The sequence below is a fragment of the Streptopelia decaocto genome (assembly GCF_964273445.1).
Source record: "Streptopelia decaocto genome assembly, chromosome: 23".
Taxonomy (NCBI): Eukaryota; Metazoa; Chordata; class Aves; order Columbiformes; family Columbidae; genus Streptopelia; species Streptopelia decaocto.
In genome coordinates this window covers 1,754,869-1,776,419 of record NC_138678.1, presented here as the reverse complement: position 1 = coordinate 1,776,419, position 21,551 = coordinate 1,754,869, and the positions used below count along the sequence as shown (strand labels likewise).

Genomic DNA, 21,551 nt, shown 5'->3' with positions numbered 1-21,551 from the left:
CAGCTGGCACACTGAACAAGCGAGGGGGAAAAACCGTGCGTGTTTATTTTGTTCACTTAATAGTCTGCTTTCCTGGTCCTTAATGTGGCAATGTAGAATCACAGAATCACTTTGGTTGGAAAAGACCCTCAAGATGATCAAGTTCAGCCGTTAACCCACCCCGGCACTAACTCACATCCCTGAGAACCTCATGAGAGGAAACATCTGCTTTAGTAACGAGGGAAGTTTCAGGTAGGTATCTATTTATGTGTGCAGGTTTTAGCAGAACTCAAAGGTGTGTGCAAAACTGCAACCGTTCCTCAGTTCGGTTTGAGACCAACTACATTTTCCACCGGTGATGGTCTCAGTTCAGGCCACATGATCTACACATCATTTCCAAGAAATAACGTTTTGAACATCCTGTGTTCCTTCAACACGAAAAGAAAAAGCACACCTTAATAGAAACTTTATCAGGAGGGTCACTTTGAGCTGAAAAAAGATGCTTTTCTGCAAGTGTCAGCATACACACAACAAAAATAAAGGTTTGAGGCACTGGTACATCTGTGCTTTATTTTCTGTGCATGGGCAAAGTGTCAGATTTAGGTCACCCTGCTCCACGTTTAAGCTGTGGTTCCTGTGAACACCTTTCAATACAGCTCTAAAACGCTTTGACACGGCGTGATGCAACACGCAGAAAGTGTGAAATGTTGCCGGAACAAAAGGTATTTAAGAGCTTCTATGCAGAACCGTTGCTTTTCAGGGCTGGCTCCCCCCGGGTGAGTCTCCTGCAGCAGCCACAGCTCTTCTGACTCCTCAGCAGTAAGAGGATCCCGCGTCCCTCCTGCATTTACAGTAAGACTTTTACTGCCAGTATGAAGGAAACCCAAAAGCATCAGGTTCAGGGGCAGTGGGGAGAGCTCACATATATATAATTTCATCCACTGGGCAGATCTCGGTATATGAAGTTCTCCGATGCCCCTTGAAGCAAGCGGATTACATTCCCCCCTCCCTATAGGGTTACTGCCAACTGTGGCCCCATCCCCTGACCCATGGGGCAGCAATCGCCCCACACCGACTGCCCCGAGCCCCATTAGTGGGGTTTACAGTTACACCAAAGCCTTCTCAGAGCCCAGCGTGGGCTCTCTGCCCCTCCTTGCCAATAAAGCCACTTAAAAGGAGGAAAAATAATCCAGGTGATTCATTTCCCTGGCCCCACCACCGTCACCGCTTCTGTTTCGATTGCTGGGAGAAAGCCAGGACAAAGAGCTCGGTCTTACTGAGCAGCCAAGCCCTGGTGCAAAACACATTGATTTCTGTTTGTGTTTGCCAGTGGACAGGACACCCCAAAACATGGGGGCCACGCCAGCCCCCACCCGGGAGCATCGTGGTGTGATGCGTGGAAACCCAGAGCCGCCTGCATGGAAAAAGCCAACCCAGGCTGTTGCAAACTTATTTATTTATGAAGTGTGAGGTAATGAAGAAAGTGCTAAATCCGACCACAGTGTTAACTCTAACGGTTCTCAGCAGGTCAGTGGGGACCCAAGGGTGCTGTCCCATGGGGCCACCCCTGCCAGCACCCCCAGGGACTCTGTCACCCCTGTACCCCAGCACGGCTTGGCCGGCAGGACAGCACAGGCAGGGAGAAGCCTCGAATGCAGCACAGCCCCCCCTGCACCCAACCTGCCCCTTCCAGCCCAGCTTCCTGCAAAGGCCAAAGCTTTGCTGGGGATTTCGTGTGGCTGCTGGTGAGGGGGTGCTCACAGAGGCGGGAAAGGGGGTCACAGGAATGGGAAAGGGGAAAAACAACATCCCCTGTTATTGCAAATGGGTGGTTTGGAGAGCTACAAGGGGGGAACCGGCCTCGGTGAGGACTCAGCTCGAGGGTCCAGCAGGAACCAGCCCCTTCCTGATCTCCCTAAAGTGCAGCAGGACTGAGCCCACCCCCACAGCAGCAACCCCCCTCCAAAACAAAAGTTTATATATATATATATATAAAAAGCAAACTCTTTACCAATACTTCTCCAAAAGTGGTACAAAAATACAGTATAAAAACACAGCCTCCAGTATAAGACTCGTAGTTACAGCAGCAGTTTCTAGAACAGAAAAATCCAAGACAAGCTACTGTGTGAAGTGGTAAGAAAGTAAGGTACGGTCCAGCCGAGCAGGGGATCGCTGTCAGCCCACAAATCAAAGCAGTCACTTAAGAAAGCTGGGCAGGGCAAATCTTGCAACAGCCGGTGCCAAGACACCGGCCCCAGGCAGGTGATGCCACGGTGAGGGGGTCCCACAGCCGGGAGCGGCACCACAACCACCCCACCTGCAGCGACCACCATGTACTCCAGCCCCCCGGGGCCAACAGTTCAATAACCAACCAAAACCAACAAAAATTAAAATGTGCAAATTGAGAGGGACACGGCAGGGGGGTGTGGGGACCAGGGTTGGGGGGACATTGGGTGCTAGTGCCCCTTGAGGTGAGCAATCCGTTTGAGCAGCTGAGTCTGCTGCAGCCGCAGCTGCCGCTTCTCGGCCGCCATCCTCCTCTCGGCACTGATGAGGGACTGCAGGTACTCGGAGGATTTGCTCAGAATCACCACCTTGGGTGTCTTGGGGCAGCTGGCGAGCCCGGGCACCTGGTCCCGCAGGGCCAAGAAGCGCGAACGCAGATCGTTGCGTCGCTTGCGCTCCAGGAAATTGTGGTTTTTCCTCTTGGCCACGTCCTCGCTGTCGGAGCCGGGGCCGCTGCCGGCTTTGGGTAAGCCGGGCTCAGGCAGCGTGATGGCAGGGGCCAGCTCTGCAGCACTCGGTGGCTTGTCCTCGTCCTGCTGGGGCGGCTCTGGCGGGGGACAGGCGTCCGGCGGCGAGCGGGCGGCGTAGTTGTGCTGCTGCTGGTGGACTGAGATGTGGAAGCGTTTCATGCAGGGGTCCAAAGGGTCGGCGCGCAGTGTGATGGTGACCGGCTTCCTCAGGCTGAGCGACTGTCGCTTCTCCACGGTCACAACGTCGATCTCTTCACCTTCTGCTCAAAATGGATGTGGCAAAACAAAGAAAAATCCACCATCAGTTGGAAGCACCTGGTGACCCCTCATCACCCCACCGGGGCTCCCTGTGCGATCCCCCCACTGCCACCCCGCAGAAGTTCGCTCGTGCACTGCAAAGCCACTCTGCGACCTCCAGAAGGGATTCTGTGATTTAAAAACTCCTCCAATATCATCACACAGGAAGAATCTTCTCTCCACATTCATATGCTAGGTCCCCTGCAATTGGGATAGGGCTTTACTTCTGCCTTGCTTCTGCACAAGGAGCAACATGTGTCCAGGATGAAGAATCATCCAGGAAGAAACACCAGAGCCCATCTGGGGGGACAGGAGGATGCGGGGGACCTGGCACAGCCTGACTCCAAAGTTCATCCTGGTCGGGTGCTTTCATGGCCCATTGGAATTGTAAATGAGGGACACAGGGGCAGAGCTGCTCTTTGTTCCCCTTGGCTGCAGCTTCCCACTTGGGTGACTTGTTACTTTTCACAAGTGATAAACCCCATTCAGCCCAGGCTTCCTGGGGACAATCCCCGCGGTGCAGGGGGGCAGGGAGAGGTGAAGGGGTCCCTCCCACAGACTTGTTGAACCGCAAAGGCATCTCAAGCCCAGGAGTCATCAGGGGGAGGTTATCAGAGCTGTGAACAGCAAGACCCAAATAAAGCATAACCTGTCTGTTGTCACCGCAGCTTGTCCCACCCCAGCGAAGCCCAGTGGCATGAAGCCGGCCCCTGGGGACAGTGGGATGACTTGGCTCCAGACACACATCACACTCTCACTTTAGGAACACAATTTCAACTTTCTTTCCTAGACTTTCGGGGAAAATACAGCTGGTCACTAAAGGTCAAACGATGGTGCTCAAACCTCCACCAGCACCTCGGGCAGAGGCCTGGCCGCTCTTGGAGCTGCTGGAGGGGGGACACTCGCTGTCCCCACACACTCATCAGTGTCACAACCCGACCGGTCTCAGCCACGTGTGTACACACAGACACCCCCCCCCCCGCCGCCCATTAATAAAAGTCGGGACGCACGGCCCCGCCCCCCGGAGCCGCCAACTGGCTGCCTAGCGGGGGCGGCCGGCTGTCCTGCCACCCTATTGGCCCCCGCCGCTGTCCATCATCGCGGCCCCCTCTCATTGTTTGCAATCTGTTGCTTTTTGTTCGGCGCCCACGTGGCGCGACCGGATCGGGACCGTGATTGATCCCGGGACCGGGATCCCCACGCCATCCCCCTCTCGCCCCCCAGTCGGCCCCCGCAATTTGGGTTAAGCCTCTTAGCGCCCGCGACCCGCTTTACCGTCCCCGGGCTCCTAATGGCATTAAGTCCCCGTCCCGCGCCGTGACTCACCGGCGCAGGTCGTTGCCACCGGCAGATTTATTAACGGGGTCACGGCACCGGCAGGGCCGCGTCAGCGCTTCCACGGCAGCCGAGTCAGCCCGGCTTCCGTGGGGGCGAGAGAAACGGCATACGACCCCCGGGGCGGGGGGGAGAATGTTTGTAAATAGGGACTGAAAATAAGTGTTTATAATGCAAGATGTCTTGGTGGGTTTCAGAGGCATCTGCTTCCCAGCGCGACCCCCCGTGTAAACACTTCGCCCCCCCGCCCCACGCGTGACACGCAGACGTGCCCTGGGGGTGACCCGGGACGCGCTACAGCTGATGCGGGATGTTCCTGCCCATCCCACGGAGCCATCGCCTCGGGGGACGCGGCTGCTACTCCACCACCTGCCAGCCCCAGGGGATATTTTGCTTTTCGTCCCGAGAAAAAGCCCGTCTCGGGTGGGCCCCGTGAGCGTAGGGGACAGGGGAAACAGCCGAGCCTACGAGCACACTGCAATACTCGAGAAAAATATCAAACTTTCCACGGTGAGCTGCAAACTTGCCCCTCACCGACCAGCCCACGAGGCTCCCGTGGGGCCCGGCCGGGCGAGAGGGGCCAGCAGAGACCCACGAAGCAGCCGGGGGGAGCCCCACGTTCCCTCCTGCGTGGGGCAGGGGGTTTCCGAACAGGAGGCCCGCGGGAAGGGGCGCAGCCGAGCCCGCTTTGTTCGTGGGACCGGGACTCGCTTGGAACCGCAACAAAGGCGCTGCCTGGGAGGCTCCCTGCACACACATGTGTGGACACGCGTGTCCTCCACGCCGGGCTCCCCGCGGGTTGCAGCAAGGCTGGGCCGGGGCCAGCCCGCACCTCCATCCCTTACCAGAATCGCTTTGGCCCTCGGATCCCGAGGATGCGGGGATCTTGCTCTCGGCCAGCGGGCAAAGGAAGACGGCAGCGGGATCCACGCACTCGCTCACCGAGCTGCTGAACCCAAAATCCTGGCCGAAAGAGGGTTTGTGGGGGGTGGCCCTCTGCGTGCCCGTGGAAAGTTTCTCTGTCATCGCCTTCTCCAGTCTCTCCCGGGCCGAGAACCCGCTCCACATGCAATCCTTAAGGATGAAAGCGCTCAGGTTCCCGAAGATCTCCCCCGTCCCTATGAGATACTCCGGCTCTTCCCCGGCCAGGCAGTAGCGGGAGAAGCAGCCGGAGCGCTCGTCCGCCCCCGAGCAGCAGCCTTTCTCCCCGGGGGCACCCAGTGGGGAGAGCGGGGGCGTGGGGACCAGCTCGAACTTCTTCCAGATGTCCTCGCTAGGTGCCGTGGAGCGGTGGAAATCCTCCTGGGCGTCGTGGTCGTAGAAGTAGTGTTGGTACGAGTCAAACTCCATCTCTGGATGGAGGGGAGGGAGGTGACAAAAGGCAGAAAAGAAAAGCGGGCACCACTCGTTCCGATCTGTTCCGATCTGCAGCCCTGCTCAGGAAAGGGGTTCCCTCAGCCCCATAGATGAAGGTGGGGAGCCCCCACCCCCGGTGCACCCACCTCGCCCGGTGCTGCTGGTCCCAGCCGCATCAGGCACCCAACCGGGACGGCGGGTGCATTGTTTCCCCCCCGCTCTTATAGCCTCTCTGCAGCGCCTGGCCCCGCCCTCCGGCCAATCGCCGCGCTTTGATTTGCATAGAGGGCGGAGTCATGTATATTCCCCGCCCCCCGGAGGGCACGGTTTGAGGAATGCCGCAGCCCCCCCGCCCCGGGTTTCCCGGTCCTGTTAACGGGGATGCTAACGGCTTTGCTAACGGCGCTATTAACCAGCGACCACCCCGTGCGCTGGGCTGGGGGACCCCCGCTGCCCCCACAGTGTTCACCGGCTCCCGATGCCATCCCCAGCCCAGGGAAAGGTCGGGGTTTGGGGGACACCCCTCTGCAGGCGCTAAGGAGGGAATTCTGCAAGAAAGATTTTGTCTGAGGCCACCCAGGGCAAGGGCAGCGGTGCCACCAGCCCGGGGACATTCGGCTGAGCACAATGGCAAAGCAAACTGCAGAATCAGGGACATGTCACAGTGAGACAAGGACCCCCTTGGTGTGTCTCCTCTGCCAAGGTCCTTCTAGGAAGGGCAATGTATGTTGTGAAAACATAATGAGGCTTTCACCTCACACCCTGACGACCATGGCATCGTTACACGCGCAGGTGCTGTTACAAAGTCCACCTGGGATGAGCAGATTCCCCCCAGCGATGTGCCCAAACCCACTTTAGCCCCAGCACCTCCTCCTTTTGCCATCCAGCACAGCTGGGGCCACAGGACCTGCCGCGGCCAGTGGCACTGGGAGCCGGGGGTTTGGGTCCTTGGGAGGTCTCTGCAGGGAGCAATCAGCCGACCAGCAGGGCCCAGTACAGCCCAGTGCAGCCCAGCCCAGCAGAGCCCTGCACGGCCCTGTATCATTCTTCATGGACCAGCACAGCCCAGTGAAGCCCAGCACAGTCCGGCTCTTTCCAGCACAGTCCAGCATGATCCTCCATGGACCAGCACAGCCCAGTGAAGCCCAGCACAGTCCGGCTCTTTCCAGCACAGTCCAGCATGATCCTCCATGGATCAGCACAGCCCAGTACAGCCCAGTGTAGCCCAGCATTGCCCAGCCCAGCCCCGCATCAACCAGCACATCCCCGCGCTGCCCAGCGCGGTCCAGCACAGCCCGCTCCGTTTACCCGGAGCTCCCCCGGTTCCCCCGGGCTCCGGCCGCCACCGGCGGGCGCCGGGCGCCACCTGCCGGGACTCGGGTAGGGCCGGGGACCCGCGAGAGAACCGCCGTCCGTGGGACAGTGGGGACGGGGCGGGGACAACCCACCGGGCACCCCGGCCCCGCTCAGCAGCGGCCCGGAGGGGAGCGCCGCCCGCTGCGCACAGCTCCGTGCCTCAGTTTCCCCATCGCTGAGCCGGCAGACGGCACGAGGGAGGCAGAGGAGCAGGACCGGGAGCAGACACTGGGCTGGCAGCTGTTCCCAGGGTCCCCAAGCATGTGGGGTGCCCCAGGGTTGCTCTGGCCCTTTCCTGGCTGGCACGGGGTGCAGCTGAGCTTGCAAAGCTTTGCCAGCCTTGTGCCTTTGGGTCAGCACAGCAGGAGGGTGCTGGGCCCAGCGCTGTAGTTTCCCAGCCATGAGGGTACCATGGGGTCCCCATGATGGCCACAGCACCCTACATGTCCTCCTGGCCCATCCAGAGCATCCCAATCCCACCTGCATGCCCATGGAGCTCGGACAGGAGCTCTGGGACCCAGGCTGATGTCCCCTTTGTGTCTGGTCTCAGTGTTGGCCCCGGTCCCTAGTCATCATAGGAGCCCTGGGCTTGTCCTCAGGATGTCCCCAAACAGAGTCCTCCCACCCCAGGGCTGCTCCCAGCTCTTCACCCTCCCCATCAAGTGTGGGTGAAGATTTCTCTCTTTAGGAAACAAGTCACCCCATCAACATTAAGGGCAGGAGCTGAGCTGCTGCAAGGGCTGTGGAGGCTCATCCTGTGCCAGCACCTGCAGGGACAAGTGATCATAGTTGGGGACGAAGCTGGCACTGCCCCAGACTGCCTCATCCAACACCAACACATCCCCGGGAACAAGAGCAAAGGCTCCTACAGCCCGTAGCTCTGGGCCATGTCTCCTTCCCCCTCCCTGCTGGCCTCGGGGACCTCTCAGTTTTTTCCCAGGGTGAGGCAGGAGCTCCTCCCGGCTTCAAGGGGCTCCGGATGCTTTGAAGGTTTGAAAGCACCTCTGGAGAAGGCTGGAGGGGCCGCACAGCCCTTTCATTCCAACCTCTCCAGGCACTCGGCAAACAGGACCCAAGAGCCTCTCGCTGCCAGCACCTGCACCGGCTGCGCAAACAGGGGCGGGCGGTGAGTGCCCCGGGGGCTGCGGCACCGTGGGTGACAGGGCTGGGGCCACCCACGGGCCAAGCTGCCACCTCACCGTGCCCCCCGGTCACCGGGTGCTGGCACAGCTCCACAGCCAGCACCGAGCACATGTCCCCAGCCTCGCACAGCTCTGCAGGAGCTGCTGTGGCCCGGCCGGTGGCTGGTGCTGCTCTGGCACACGTCACAAGGCAGTTCCCAGGGACTCTGTGCCCTTTGGATCCCCATTGACAGCAGGGCTGAACTTTGAAGCTCCAGCACCATGGTGCTTCCCCCTGGGGACAGACAGCCTGTGCCTGACAGGTGTTCTGGGGACATCCTGAGCTGGCCTCTGCCTCCAGCTGTCCCCATCCCGCCGCAGCAGCAGCCTTCAAGCCATCCTGCTATCCCCATGGGGGTCCCATGTCCCTGGGGACAGCAGAGGCTGTGAGACCCCACAACAACACATCCCAGCCCCGTCTTGTCCCTCTCAGCCTTGTGACATGCTCCCCAGGGTCCCATGCGGCAGCGATGTGGGCAGCGCCGAGCAGCTGCCACGTGCTGCCATGCAATGTGTCCCCTTTGTCCCCATGAAGCTGTTGGGCAGTGGCCATGGGGGCTGGCCGGGTCTTTGCAAAATGTCTCTCGAGTCCCTCCGGGGTCGGGAAGCACCATGAAATACTGCCTGGCCATACGGAGTGGGGGACGGTGCTCACAGCCCTGGGGTCAAGCCAGCTCTGGATCCCTCGGGGTGCAGCCACTCACTCTCAATTTAGCAGGCAGTGAAGAGCAGAGAACGAGGAGGAGATTGCACCATCAGCTCCAGCCCTGCTGCCTCTTCAGCCCCCCTGGACCCATTTTGCCCCTGGCACACTCTGCCTGATGCCAGGAGGTGCCCTGAGCCCCAGAGAAGCTCTGTGGTGTGCAGGCGGGGCTGGTCCCGAAACAGGGTGACGCAGTGAGGCTGACCCACAGCCCCCAGGAGCTCTGGGGCTGTCTTGCCGCTGTTTGTCCGCAGGCTCCCCGTCCTGGCTGGCCCAGCCTGGCAGGGCTGGCTGGTTTCGGGTGCACTCACGCTTGCTCAGTTCCTGCTCCGGGCTGAGCTGGATCTGTGACAGCAGGAAGGTGTGGGTGGCGGGTGGGATGGCAGAGCCATCATCCTGCCATTATCGCTGTCCACAGGGTTGAACCATGTCCCCAGGGCCAGCATTTGGGTTCCAACCCCTGAAGAGTTACCTCCAGACCCTGATGGTGTCCCCAGCTCAGGGATTTGAGGCCGAGTTGGTGTAGCAGAGCATCTGGTTTTGCCTGCAACATCATCACACTGGGCTGGTCCTGGTGCGATGGGGGACCCTACAAGTGGCCCAGACCCAATCACCTGTGGGTCGCTGGCGACCCCAAGCCCAGCAGGAGCTGCTGCACCAATGTCCCACGAGAATCAGTCCTTGGCGGCTCATTTAGCGCTGTGAGGGTCCCCCAGAGTGTCTGCTTGGGAGGAAGGTCTAAAATCCTCCACCAGAAATTGTGCAATACCAGACTTGGGGGAGAAAATCCTCCTAATCCAGGGAAATCCTGGGCTTTCTGCTTCTCCTAATTCACATGTAAGGCAGTGCTGCACCTATCTGCGGGCTTTCTGCACAATCTCCAGTACAAAGAGCAGCTCATTGTTCCCCTAAAGCCGCGTTTGCCCAGGAGGCAGTTACTCCGTGCTTTGCTCAAGGACAGGAATGCCAAAAGCATCAGGAGCTGAGGAGCCCCTGGGACAAAAGGAGGGGAGCAATAATGCTGGGGCCAGACACAACGGGGAGCTGAGGGGACAATATCACCCTGTCCCCAGGGAGCTCCATCTGTCCGGGGCAGGCACATGCCACCATGGGAGTCCCCTTATGCCACCATGGGAATCCCCTTCGTTCCTGTGAGGTGTGACAGCACAGGGGGAACCCACTGCACACACTGTACGGGGTGGGGGGGATATGGAAATTGTGAGCCAATGGTGACACCAGCACAGTGCTCCCGAAACCGGGGAGTGTCCGGAGCCGCTGTGACATGGCTCCACGCCAGGGACTTCCAGCCCCACTCGTCCCCAACATCCGCTTGGGCTCTGCTGCATCCCAGGTCCCTGCTTGATGCCAGTTGCTTGTCGTCCCTGCCTGTCCCCATCCTCACGGAAGGGCAGCTCCAAGTGGCAATCAGGCTATGGCACTGGGTGCCACACTAGCCCTGCTGTGCAGCCCTATCTCGCAGCACATCTCAGGGTGACCTTTGAACCTCGGTGGCCTGAGCCGAGTGGAGTTGGTGGCTGTGGTAACATGGCACCGGCACTACCGAACCTGTGGGAATGCGGGAATGGAGGGATGAGGGCGTGAGGAATAGGGAAATGGAAGGATTAGAGATGAGGGGATAAGGGATAGGGGAATGGAGAGATGAGAGAATGAGGTATGGGGGAACGAGAGGATGATAGAACAGGGGGATGAAGGGTGGGGAATGGACGAATGGGAATGGAGGGGTGAGGGATAGGGGAATAGAGGGTTGAGAGATGAGGGGTTAAAGGTTGGGGGGATGAGGGGATAAGGGAATAAGGGATAGGGGGATAAGGGATGTGGGATCAGGGGGATGGAAACAGACGAGACTTGGAGGAAGTATGGGGCTGGAGGGCTGGGAGAACAGAGGGAAGGGGCTGGGGGCTGGAGGAAGGGCCGGGACAGGAGGAGGAGGAGGAGGAAGAAGCCTCCCGGGAGGCGGGGGCGGGGAGCGGGGCGGGGCGGCCGGTACAAGGCGGGCGCGGCCGGCAGCTTGGGCTCATTCATCGCACACGGCATGGCCGGGGGCGGCGGCTCGGAGCGGGCCCGGCCGGGGGGGCTCCTGCCGCCCGTCTGCCGCCAGCCCCGCCGCAGGGTGAGCGCCGGGGGAGCCGGGAGGGGGGCGGGATGGGTCGGGGGGCGCTTCCCGGCCGCGCTAACGCCGAGCCCGGTTGCAGGAGAACCGGGAGCGGCTGTCGGTTTGCAGCAAGCTGTGCTACGCCGTCGGGGGGGCCCCTTACCAGATCACGGGCTGCGCCATCGGCTTCTTCCTCCAGATCTACCTCCTGGACGTGGCGCAGGTACGGCCGGGACCGGGGCAGGGGGGACGGAGCTCCCGGGGCGGCTTTGCCCGGTAAACGGGCGCTCCCGGTGCGGCCCGCCGGGGGGTGTGTGGTTGCGGTCCTGTGTGGGTGTCGGTCCGAAGGCTGCGGGTTCCCACCAGGACCCGTGTGACCGCTCCAATGCCCCGGGCCACGAAACGGGCTCATGACGTCTGTGGGTCGGGACACGGGGTCTGTGTCCTATGAACACATTCCGAGTGGGTGTGAAATGGGGAAGAAGAAGCGCCCGTGGGGCACCTCGTGCTGGCAGTGGGGTGGGGTTTGGGGAGGTCTGCTCTGAGTTTGGTGTGGAAAGAGCGTGGCGGGGGGGACTGGGGGACTGTGCCACAAATCGCAGTGAAAAAGGGGGAGAGACTGAGGGGTCTGTCCCCTATAGCGGGGCTGCGATGTGGTTGGGAAGGTCGTGAGGCGCTCCCAAAAGGCAGGCAGGGGCACGGGGGGGCTTTGCATGTCTTGACGCAACATCTTCTCCTGCAGCTGGACCCTTTCTATGCCTCCATCATCTTGTTTGTGGGGCGAGCCTGGGACGCCGTCACAGACCCCATGGTGGGCTTCTTCATCAGCAAAACACCCTGGACTCGCTTGGGCCGCCTGATGCCATGGTAAGAGCCGCCCGTAGCACTCTGCATCCCTGCCCGATGTGTCACAGCGCCCGCAGACAGCTTTGAGTGTCCCTTGGCATGAGGTTCGCAGGGCAGGATCTGCTGACACCTTGTCTCGCCCAGGTGAGGTGCCAAGCACCCCAAGCACCCGTGATGCTGCCAACAGCTGGGGCTTCACGTCTGTGCTTGTTATTCTACCTGGTCCCAAGGTGTCCCCGTACGGGCTGAGCTCAGCTGTCCTCCATGGCACCGCAGCAGCTCCAGCCTCCCTGAGAGCTGCCCGATGCCGGACTTTGCTCGTGCCGTGGCCGCTGAGCCCTGGTCGGTGGCAGGGCCACGTTGCCAGCAGAGCAGGTGGCATCACAGCCACAGGGAGGAGCGACGGGGGTGTGCGCGGTCGATGCGCAGTGGTAGTGCCGGCTGATGGTCATGAGGATGTTCTTCTGTCAGGAAAATAGTTATTATGGATCTGGGTGTCTGCACGTGGGTGCTCCCGCCACCCTTGGAGCAGGGTGCTGAGCAAAGGGGTGTTGAAGGGAGTCGGAGCAGTTGGGACGGGGTTTGCAAAGCCCCAAAGGGCTCGTGGCTGCACCCAGGGCAGGCTTAGGATGTCCATAAACACCCATCACTGTGTGGGACAAGGAGCGGGGTGCTAATGCCAAAGTGTGGACATGGTGGCACATCCTACGCCAAAATAACCCACGTCCTGGGCGTCTGTGGGATTTCTGAAATACAATGCAGCAAATGGGGTGGGCATGGGGAGAGTGGAATTAAAGGGACAAAGTCGTTTCCCTGCAGATTATACCCTCTGCTTTTGGGTTTGCCTGGAATAGCTCTGGGCAGTGGCAGTCGGCTGTTGTTAAAGCCGAGCTCAACACATGGCCTGAAATAGCTTCTCTGCAGCCGCACGTGTGGCGGGGTCTGGGGTTCGGCGATTAGAGCAGGGCCCGGAGCTGCCTCGGGCTGCGCGGGAGCGCCCTGCACGCTGGGCTGGCGGCCACCACGGCTCTGTTCGCTCTCATCTCGCGAGTCGGGGGGTGGGGATGGAGCGGCTGCATTGCTCCAAAGGGCTCCTGCTTTGTTAAAATTAGCCAGGGCTTTTGACTTGCGCTGGGCCCCTCAGCTTGGAGCTTGCTGCTATTGTGCATGGCTTGAGGGCGACCGGCTGAGTCTAATTTGGATGGAGTTGAGCTGAGTTTAAATCTCCCGAGCTCAGGGTTTGCTGGCTGTGGCTGGGGAGCTGCTCTCTGCCTCAGTTTCCCTGTGTGCCAAGCCAGGAGCTGTGGGGTGGCCTCGGAGGCTGCTGCCTGCCCCCCTCCCTCAGACCCTGTGTCACCCACCCTGTGTGCAGGGGTTTGTTGTGCAAAGTTGCTGCCGGGCTTGCCGGGTCTGCTCTGTGGGGCTGAGCCCCAGCTGGCTCTGGCAGCTCCGGTTCAAAGCTTGGGGTTGCTCTGGGCCCCCAAAGGGAGAGGAGACCTTCCCCAAGAGCCATCACCTCTCTCCTTTCCAGTTTTTTCATTTCGAAACACTTTTTGGTGTGTTTTGTCCCAGCAGCTCATTCACTGACTGCTTCCTCTCCCCTGGCTTTGGGGACCTTGCTGTGTTCCCAGCAGCTCCATTTCCTCAACCATCCTGGACTTTTTGGGGATCAAATTTTTCCTTGGTGGTGGTTGAAGAGCTTTGACCTTCGCTCTCCGGAGCAGCAACCGTTTGCCAACCAAACGGTTAACCGCCGGGCTGGGCAGGGGTGTGCGAGCCGGAACACCCCATGAGCAGGAACACACCATCGCGCCGGGCCAATGAGCGGGCGAGTGCGTCACCAGCCTCCTCCAAGCTTCTTAATCACCTCGGTCGGGGTAACTCAAAGTCACTCGTCCACCGTTGCCAGGAGCTGCCGGTCAGCCCCGGGCAGGGCTCAGCACCCCCGTCCCAGCTCTGGGCTGGGATCACGGGGAACGGACACATCTGACCCGCACGCGCTGGCGCCCGCGGCCAGTGTGACGTGGTTCCCGCCGCGCGGCGGCCGTGACTCATTCAAAATTTTACCCTGGCTCCACGTATGCGTGAGGCGATAAGGGAGGGAGGAGCGGCTGGGGCTGGCTCGTCCCTTTCCTCCCCCTGCGGGGGTGACGTCTGCGTGGAAAAATGTGCATGTGTTGGGTCCTGTGCAATGCCTCTGCCGCCTTGCCATCCATGGAGATTCGGTTTCTTGCTCTCCCCCTCAAGCTCCAACTTTAAATTTAAACTCTGCATCCTGTGCATCAGCCTGGATGGAAAGATCTCACTGTACCCCGGCAGCGGCGTGGCGAAGGGCCAGCGCGGAGCGTGTCGGGCTCTGTCCCCTGTCCTGCTCTGCTGGCTTTGTTCCAGGACGCAGCCTCTGACCAGTAGTTTGTGGACCGCAAAATCAGTCTCCTAAAGAGATGTGGGTGTAACCTCAGCACCTGGCTCACATCCCTCCAGGAGGAGGAATTCCTCCCAAGTGATGGGGGGACCTGGGTGCTCGCGGTGTCCTCGGGCTGCTGGTGCAGGGTAGAGCTGTTCCCTGGCTGGGTGGCAGCAGGACAACAGTTGTGAGATGTGCTGGATGATGGGAAAAGATGCTCTGGGTGGCTTCCTGCTGGGCTAACGCTGTGTTCTCCCAAAGGATCATCTTCTCCACCCCCTTTGCTGTCATCTCCTACTTTCTCATCTGGTTTGTGCCGGACATCTCCAACGGCCAAGTGATGTGGTACCTCATCTTCTACTGCATCTTCCAGACCCTTGTGACGGTGAGTTGGGCTCTGCACACACCAGGATGTGAAGGATGGAGAGGATGACCCCCCTGCTTCACCACGTTGAGCTTTGCAGAGGGGCAAGTTCCCAACCCCGAGCTAATTCTCCTCGTGCCGTTGCAGTGCTTCCACGTGCCCTACTCAGCGCTGACCATGTTCATCAGCAGGGAGCAGAGCGAGCGGGACTCGGCCACCGCTTACCGTAAGACTCTTTCCTTCCCTTCCTCACCACAGCTGGGATGGGGATGAAGAGTTTTGCCCCCATGCCCTGGGTGCCCAAGGGCTGTGCTCATCCCTCTGGCCTCTCCCCCAGGAATGACGGTGGAAGTGCTGGGCACCGTGCTGGGCACCGCCATCCAGGGCCAGATCGTGGGCAAGGTGGACACTCCCTGCATTGAGAGCCCCCTCTTCATTGGCAAGACCAACTCCTCGGTGGCCATGGAGGAGCTGAACATGACCCACGACACGGGGTCGCTCACGGACACGGTGAGCTGGGGGGCTGCTCTCCTGGACTTTTGAGCAGGCTGGGACGAGCACCTTCCCTCACCATTCACACCTCTCTCGCACAGAGAAACGCCTACATGATCGCTGCGGGGGTCATCGGGGGACTCTACATCCTCTGTGCCGTCATCCTGTCGGTGGGCGTGCGGGAGAAGAGAGGTGAGGCTTCACATGTGATGGGGTACTATGGAGTCATGGAAATCCTCTGGATCCTCCAAGGGGCTCCTCAGGAGCCCAGTTGGGCTCTTGGTCACTCATTTGTTGTATTTGTTGTAAGGAGGTTGTAGCATGGAGGGTGTTGGTCTCTTGTCCCAAGGAAAAAGTGTCAGGATGAGAGGGAACAGCCTCAAGTTGCGCCAGGGGAGGTTGAGGTTGGATTTAGTAACAATTTCTTCCCCAAAGGGCTGTGGGACATTGGAACAGGCTGCCCAGGGCAGTGCTGGAGTCACCATCCCTGGAGGGCTGGACAGATGGAGATGAGGTTCTCAGGACATGGGGTATTGCCCAGGTTGGGTTAGCAGTTGGACTCAATGACCTTGAGGGGCTTTTCCAACCAAAAGGATCCTGTGATTCTATGATTTGTGGGTCGGGGCTGGCAGAGCTGAGGGCTGGGTGTGGGGTCTGGGGCAGGTGCTGCAGAAGGGCTGTGCTGTGGGCCAGAGCATCTCCGGGGCATAGCCTGGGGGACTTAGCTCTCTGTTCTGCGCTCTCAGAGATAAACCTTATCTTGCAGTTTTGTCTGGCCAAGGTTGCAAGTGCCAATTAGGGCATCCCAGAGTGAGGTGATATCCAAAGTCCAGTAGCTTCTGTCCTTCCCTTCTGCTTTGTGACCGGCTCTGCTTATCCTGGGTGAATCAGCCAGGCCATCCTGTCCCCAACATGGAGCTGAGGGACCCCTGGGTGAGGGCAGGGAGGTCCCTGGGCTGGGATGCTGTAGGGGGGCAGGAGCTTGGGCAAGGACAAGACACTGCACCCCTTGCACCCAAGGGTACTGTTTCAGTGGGTCTAATGATGGGCTGATTTGCTCTGCTCCCCAGAGTCCTCTGAGCTCCAGTCGGACGAGCCCGTCTCCTTCTTCCGGGGGCTGAAGCTGGTGATGAACCACGGTGCCTACATCAAGCTCATCGTCGGCTTCCTCTTCACCTCGCTGGCCTTCATGGTAAGCACGGCTGGGCTCGGAGATGAGCCGTGTAGGGCTCAGACAGGATCCTGGTGGGCTGGGAGCACATGAGATGGCAGCTCAACGAGCCGGAGCTGCCCCAGGCAGAGAGGAAGGATGCGGCCTTGTGCTCTCAGAGGGGTGGGTGAATTGGCCGCTTTCTTCCCCTGATTGCAAGGAGGATCTCGAGCCTCCGGGGTGTCTGTCCCCCCCTAACCGCTGTCTCCTCCGCAGCTGCTGGAGGGCAACTTTGCCCTTTTCTGCACCTACACCCTGGGGTTCCGCAACGAGTTCCAGAACATCCTCCTGGCCATCATGGTGCGTACAGCCCCGTACTGGAGCCCCTCGGGGCTGGGACTCTGATGGGACACACGCTATGGGACTCCCTGGGTCCTCCTCAGGAGCTGGCATGGGGTGGGGGCTCCATGGGCTGAGGGGAGGACAGTGTCCCCACCATGGGGACAGTGACCGAAGGTCCCTCAGGAGGAGCTGCCAAATGTCCTGCAAAGGCTGGACGAGTTGGCAGAACAGCAAAGCTTTTGTTCCCGTGTGAAGGCAGCCAGAGATGGGAAAAACCAGGAGCCGTGGGGGCCTTTTGTCCAAATCCTGCCATTTATCTCCCTTCCCCCCCACCTCGAGAAAAGGATCTCAGTGTTTACTGCCAGCAAGATGGAGCAAAACAGCTCCTGGAGAGCCCTTTCCAGCATTCCTCATCCCTGGGAGCCCTCCCCACCCTCTCTGCTCTGTGGGGTGGAGAGGTCCAAGGTGCCAATGTCCCCAGGTCACCAGAGGGCCGGGCTCTTGGCCACGCTGTGCACGGGCAGCGGTGACAAGATCAGGTCCCTTCCCAGCACCGAGTATCGATTCCGGTGCTCCCTCGGTTTGGGCAGGTGTGTGCGGGATGGGGCGAGGGCAGGAGCAGGCAGTGTGGCTGCGTGCCAGCCCGGAGTGTGTGGAAATCAGACATGCTGGGAAAAGCTGGAAAGGAGTTGGGGAGGTTGTGCCCAGGAGCTGCTCCTTGCTGGGAAGAGCTTGTTTTTCCCCGAAGAGCCTGGCCAGCGAGTGACACTGTGACCCCCTTCTCTTCCTATAGCTCTCGGCCACCTTGACCATTCCGCTCTGGCAGTGGTTCCTCACCCGCTTTGGGAAGAAGACGGCTGTCTACGTGGGCATCTCGGTGAGTGGGTCCCCTCGAGGTGCACGTGAGGGTGGTGTTTCCATGGGGTGAGCGGAGCTTTGTCCCTCAGAGAGCCCAGAGCTGGGCAGGGGTTCATGCTGACGATGATTGGGTGCCTGCCCCTCATCCTGAGCTTTGTGCTGTCATGGATGTGGCCAAGGCCAGCAGAAGTGGGAGGAAGGCAGGGAAGGGGAAAGGCTTTGGGTCTGGGTCAGGCACTGCTGATGCCAGCCTGGTTTGTGTCCCCAGTCTGCCATCCCTTTCCTCATCATGGTGGCTGTCCTGGACAGTAACCTCATCGTCACCTACATCGTGGCCGTTGCAGCCGGGATCAGCGTCGCAGCCGCCTTCCTCCTGCCCTGGTGAGTGTGAGGTCCTGGTGCTCTTGCTCCTGCATCCCCCACAGCTGGGCAAGGTGCTGCCAGGGCCTGCCGAGGTGGTTAGGAATCCTTGGGAGGCTTTTTTGCAATGTTTTCAGCCCAAGATGGGGCTCTTGGAGGGAAATCCTCTCAGCGAGGAGAGGAGATGCTATGTTGGCTCAATCTTAGCGTTCACCATCCCGCTCTCTGCCCAGGTCCATGCTCCCAGATGTCGTAGACGACTTCAAGCTGCAGCACCCCAACTCCCATGGCCATGAAGCCATCTTCTTCTCCTTCTACGTCTTCTTCACCAAGTTTACATCTGGGGTCTCCCTGGGCATCTCCACCCTCAGCTTAGAGTGAGTTCTGGTGTGGGAGCCGAGGGGCAGGGAGGGAGGGAGGGAGTCCAGGTATCTCTGCTTCCCAAGGGCTGGGAGGGAGCTGGGGGGGTCTAAATCCAGTTGTGGCTCCAAACCCTCTCCCTGCAGGGGCAGGCTCACCTCCTACAAAATATTTCCTTTGCTTGAAGGTACCTTTCTATCCGCAGCTTTGCAGGGTACCAGACCCGGGGCTGCTCCCAGCCCAAGGAGGTGAACTTCACCCTGAAGATGCTGGTGTCGGCCGTGCCCGTGGTGCTGATCCTGCTGGGCCTGCTTCTCTTCAAGCTGTACCCCATCGACGAGGAGAAGCGGAGGAAAAACAAGAAAGCCCTGCAGGACTTGAGGTGAGCGTCAGCTTGTGATATGGCGGTAAGAAGTGCAGCGTGCCAGCGGGATGTGTGCAGGCAGGATCAGGCCTGGACGGGTTGGGACACACTGTGACTTGTCCAGGAATCCTCCGGGACCCGTGGGTGGTGGGGTGAGGGAAGGGCTGGCTTGTTTTCCCAATCCCGACTTCCAAAGAGGTGGCGTGAGGTGTTGGAGATCAACAGGGAACCTGCCCCAGTTGCTAAAGAAAACTGGTTTGGGGACTGTGCGAGACAACACAGTCCCTGGGGAGCCCTTTGAAGGCTCCTCTGCTCGGAGGCGGGGATTGCTCCATGGCTCACCCCGCGCCGCCGCCCCAGCCATTCGGTTGGAGCTGTGTAAGGTGCTGGAGCACAAGTGTGATGGGAGCAGCTGAGGGACCTGGGGGGTTCAGCTGGAGAACAGGAGCTGAGGGGAGACCTTCTGATCTCTGAACTGCCTGAAAGGAGCTTGGGGTCAGGGGGGGTCGGGCTCTGCTCCCCAGGAACAAGCGCCAGGAGCAGAGGAAACGGCCTCAAGTTGCGCCAGGGAAGGTTGAGGTTGGATCTGGGGAACAATTTCTTCCCCAAAGGGCTGTGGGGCATTGGAACAGGCTGCCCAGGGCAGTGCTGGAGTCACCATCCCTGGAGGGCTGGACAGACGGACATGAGGTTCTCAGGACATGGGGCAGGGCCAGGGGTGGGGGAATGGTTGGACTTGATGATCTTAAGGGGCATTTCCAACCCAAGTGATTCTGACTCTTTGCCCCCAGGGAGGAGAGCAACAGCAGCTCGGAGTCAGACAACACAGAACTGGCCAGCATCGTGTGACCCGAGCTGGGTCCCTCCGCTCACACCGGGGCTCTCCAAGGACTCATCGCCCTGGGCTGGACCAGCCGCTGTCGCTGTGTGCCCTCGAGGAGCCGTGCGGAGCACCCACCGACTCCAACACGGGATCTGTGCCGGTCTTGTGCCTTCCACGGGATCCACAGAGCGCTGGTAGTGTACATTACACGGATTGACCCTGTGGCACCCATGTGCCTCACGAGGAGCAAGCACTGTTATTCCCTGCCGGGTTCTGGAGAGCAGAAAAACTGGAGCTGGGATCCTTTTGCTCGTAACACTCGTGCCCGCTGCCCACGTGGGGCCAACGGCCGTGGGGCCGGGGTGATGGTTAGTGTACATTACACTGTCGAAGTGCCCGCGCCGAGGACGTGAGCTCACCTCTGCTGTCTGTACATACGACACTAATTTGGAAAGCTGTTCATTTTCTTTTTTTTGAGAGAGAGAGAGAACGCCTAATTAACTTAATGATGTAAATATGAAACTATTTCCTATTTGTATATATCTGTTCAGAAACTGAACTCAAGGACCTATTAATATTAAATTTACATAAAAATGGGGAAAGTCAGCTGTGTGGGTGCGGAGGACTTTTTGGTTGGCTGGTTGCTTTTTTTTTGTGCATGTCAGCAAGCCCAGGGTCCCTTTACATGCCACAGGGTGCAGGATTGACTTCCCCGGAGCTGAAAGCTCAGGAATGCCGTAATCCAGGCAGGCAGCTGTGCCCGCAGCCCCGTACCCCCGTGCGGCTCCTTGCTCGGTGCCTTTGCCGCAGCAACCCAACAAAGGCTCTATTATTTTCTCTCTTTCAAGAGAGAGGACGGGGGTGGGGGGAGGAATGAAATCAAAGTGCTGGCTGTGGAGATGGTGAACCCAGGGGCTGGAAAGGGGAGAGGCAGCTGGGGAGCGGAGAGAAAGGGAATGCAGGCTGTGGGTGACACTCAACACTGTCTCCCAGGGCAGAGCGCTGTGCAAGCACTAATCTTTGTGGATATTTATACCTTGCTCTCGCATTCCCCCCTCTGCAGCAGAACTGGGGAGAGCCCCGCTCCTGCGGCACCAAGTGTAATGCAGAGGGAGGGGGAGAACAGGCTGGAGGATGCATTGGGGATGAAGCAGCCACCCGTGCAGTTGGGACTGTGCTAGTTCTGCTGCTCTGTCCCCATGGCCACTGTGCTTTTGTTAAGCGCATTTGTCACGCCGAGCAATTTGTGGGGTCAGTGCCTGAGTCAAGAGCGGCCCCGCTGCGCGGGGTGGGGGCTCAGGGGAAGGACGGCTCGGCCTTTGTTCCGTGTTTGGGTACAAAGGACTGCAGGGAGGATGAGGGGGTTAAAAATAGCCATAGGGATTAGACCTTAGCTGGGAATGCTGAACTGGGCCCCACTCTGCCACCATGGCGGGGTCATGGAGAGAAGCAAAGGGGATGATGCAAGGAGGCTGGGAGCCGGCTGTGTGCGGAGCAGAGGGCGAGAGGCAGTGAGAGCCAGGGGAACTTTAGATTGGAAACTGGGGAACAATTTCTCCCTGGAAAGGGCTGTGGGGCATTGGAACAGGCTGCCCAGGGCAGTGCTGGAGTCACCATCCCTGGAGGGCTGGACAGACGCAGAGATGAGGTTCTCAGGACATGCGGTAGTGCCAGACATGGGGTAATGGTTGGATTCAATGGGCTTGAGGGGCTTTACAACCAAAATGATTCTACACTAGCCATGGCCTGGGTGTCCCCTGCTCCACCAGGGACAGAGCTTGCAGGGAAGGAGCAAGGGCAGGACAAAGCCAGCGCTCTCCAAAGCCTCTGTGACACGGCAGGTGGGTGCCACGGGCACCTTCTGCAAGAAGAGGAGGAGGAAGAGGAGGGCAGCCAAGCATAGAGCTTGAGATTGTTGCAAATGTACTGACCCCTGTCCTGCTCCTGGCCGGGTTTGCGAGGAGTCGTCCTGCCCGTTGCTGTGACCTGGCTGCCTCCGGGTGTGGGCAGCGCTGCTGTCTCCAAGGGTTTGAAAAATTGCTGCCAGCTTTTCTTTTTCAAAGGGTTTCAACAGAAAGCGGGGACGTTTTATTCTTTGCTTGCTCTTTT

General features: G+C 59.6%; 2 protein-coding genes across 2 annotated transcripts; one reads left to right on the top strand and one right to left on the bottom strand.

The window, feature by feature from the left end:
• Positions 1–585: 585 nt before the first annotated feature.
• On the bottom strand, positions 586–5,905 carry MYCL (MYCL proto-oncogene, bHLH transcription factor). Its single transcript, XM_082071442.1, has 2 exons — positions 5,213–5,905; positions 586–2,995 (listed from the first exon to the last, which is right to left on the bottom strand). The coding sequence occupies exons 1-2, from the start codon at positions 5,715–5,717 to the stop codon at positions 2,436–2,438; spliced, it is 1,065 nt and encodes a 354-aa protein (XP_081927568.1). The 5' UTR covers positions 5,718–5,905; the 3' UTR covers positions 586–2,435.
• Positions 5,906–10,970: 5,065 nt separating this feature from the next.
• MFSD2A (MFSD2 lysolipid transporter A, lysophospholipid) lies at positions 10,971–20,048 on the top strand. The gene is made up of 14 exons (XM_082071429.1): positions 10,971–11,094; positions 11,177–11,299; positions 11,819–11,943; positions 14,591–14,714; positions 14,841–14,919; positions 15,031–15,203; positions 15,287–15,377; positions 16,256–16,377; positions 16,612–16,695; positions 17,471–17,554; positions 17,804–17,916; positions 18,129–18,272; positions 18,461–18,637; positions 19,411–20,048. Exons 1-14 carry the CDS (start codon positions 11,017–11,019, stop codon positions 19,466–19,468), a joined length of 1,575 nt encoding a protein of 524 aa, XP_081927555.1. The 5' UTR covers positions 10,971–11,016; the 3' UTR covers positions 19,469–20,048.
• Positions 20,049–21,551: the final 1,503 nt, after the last annotated feature.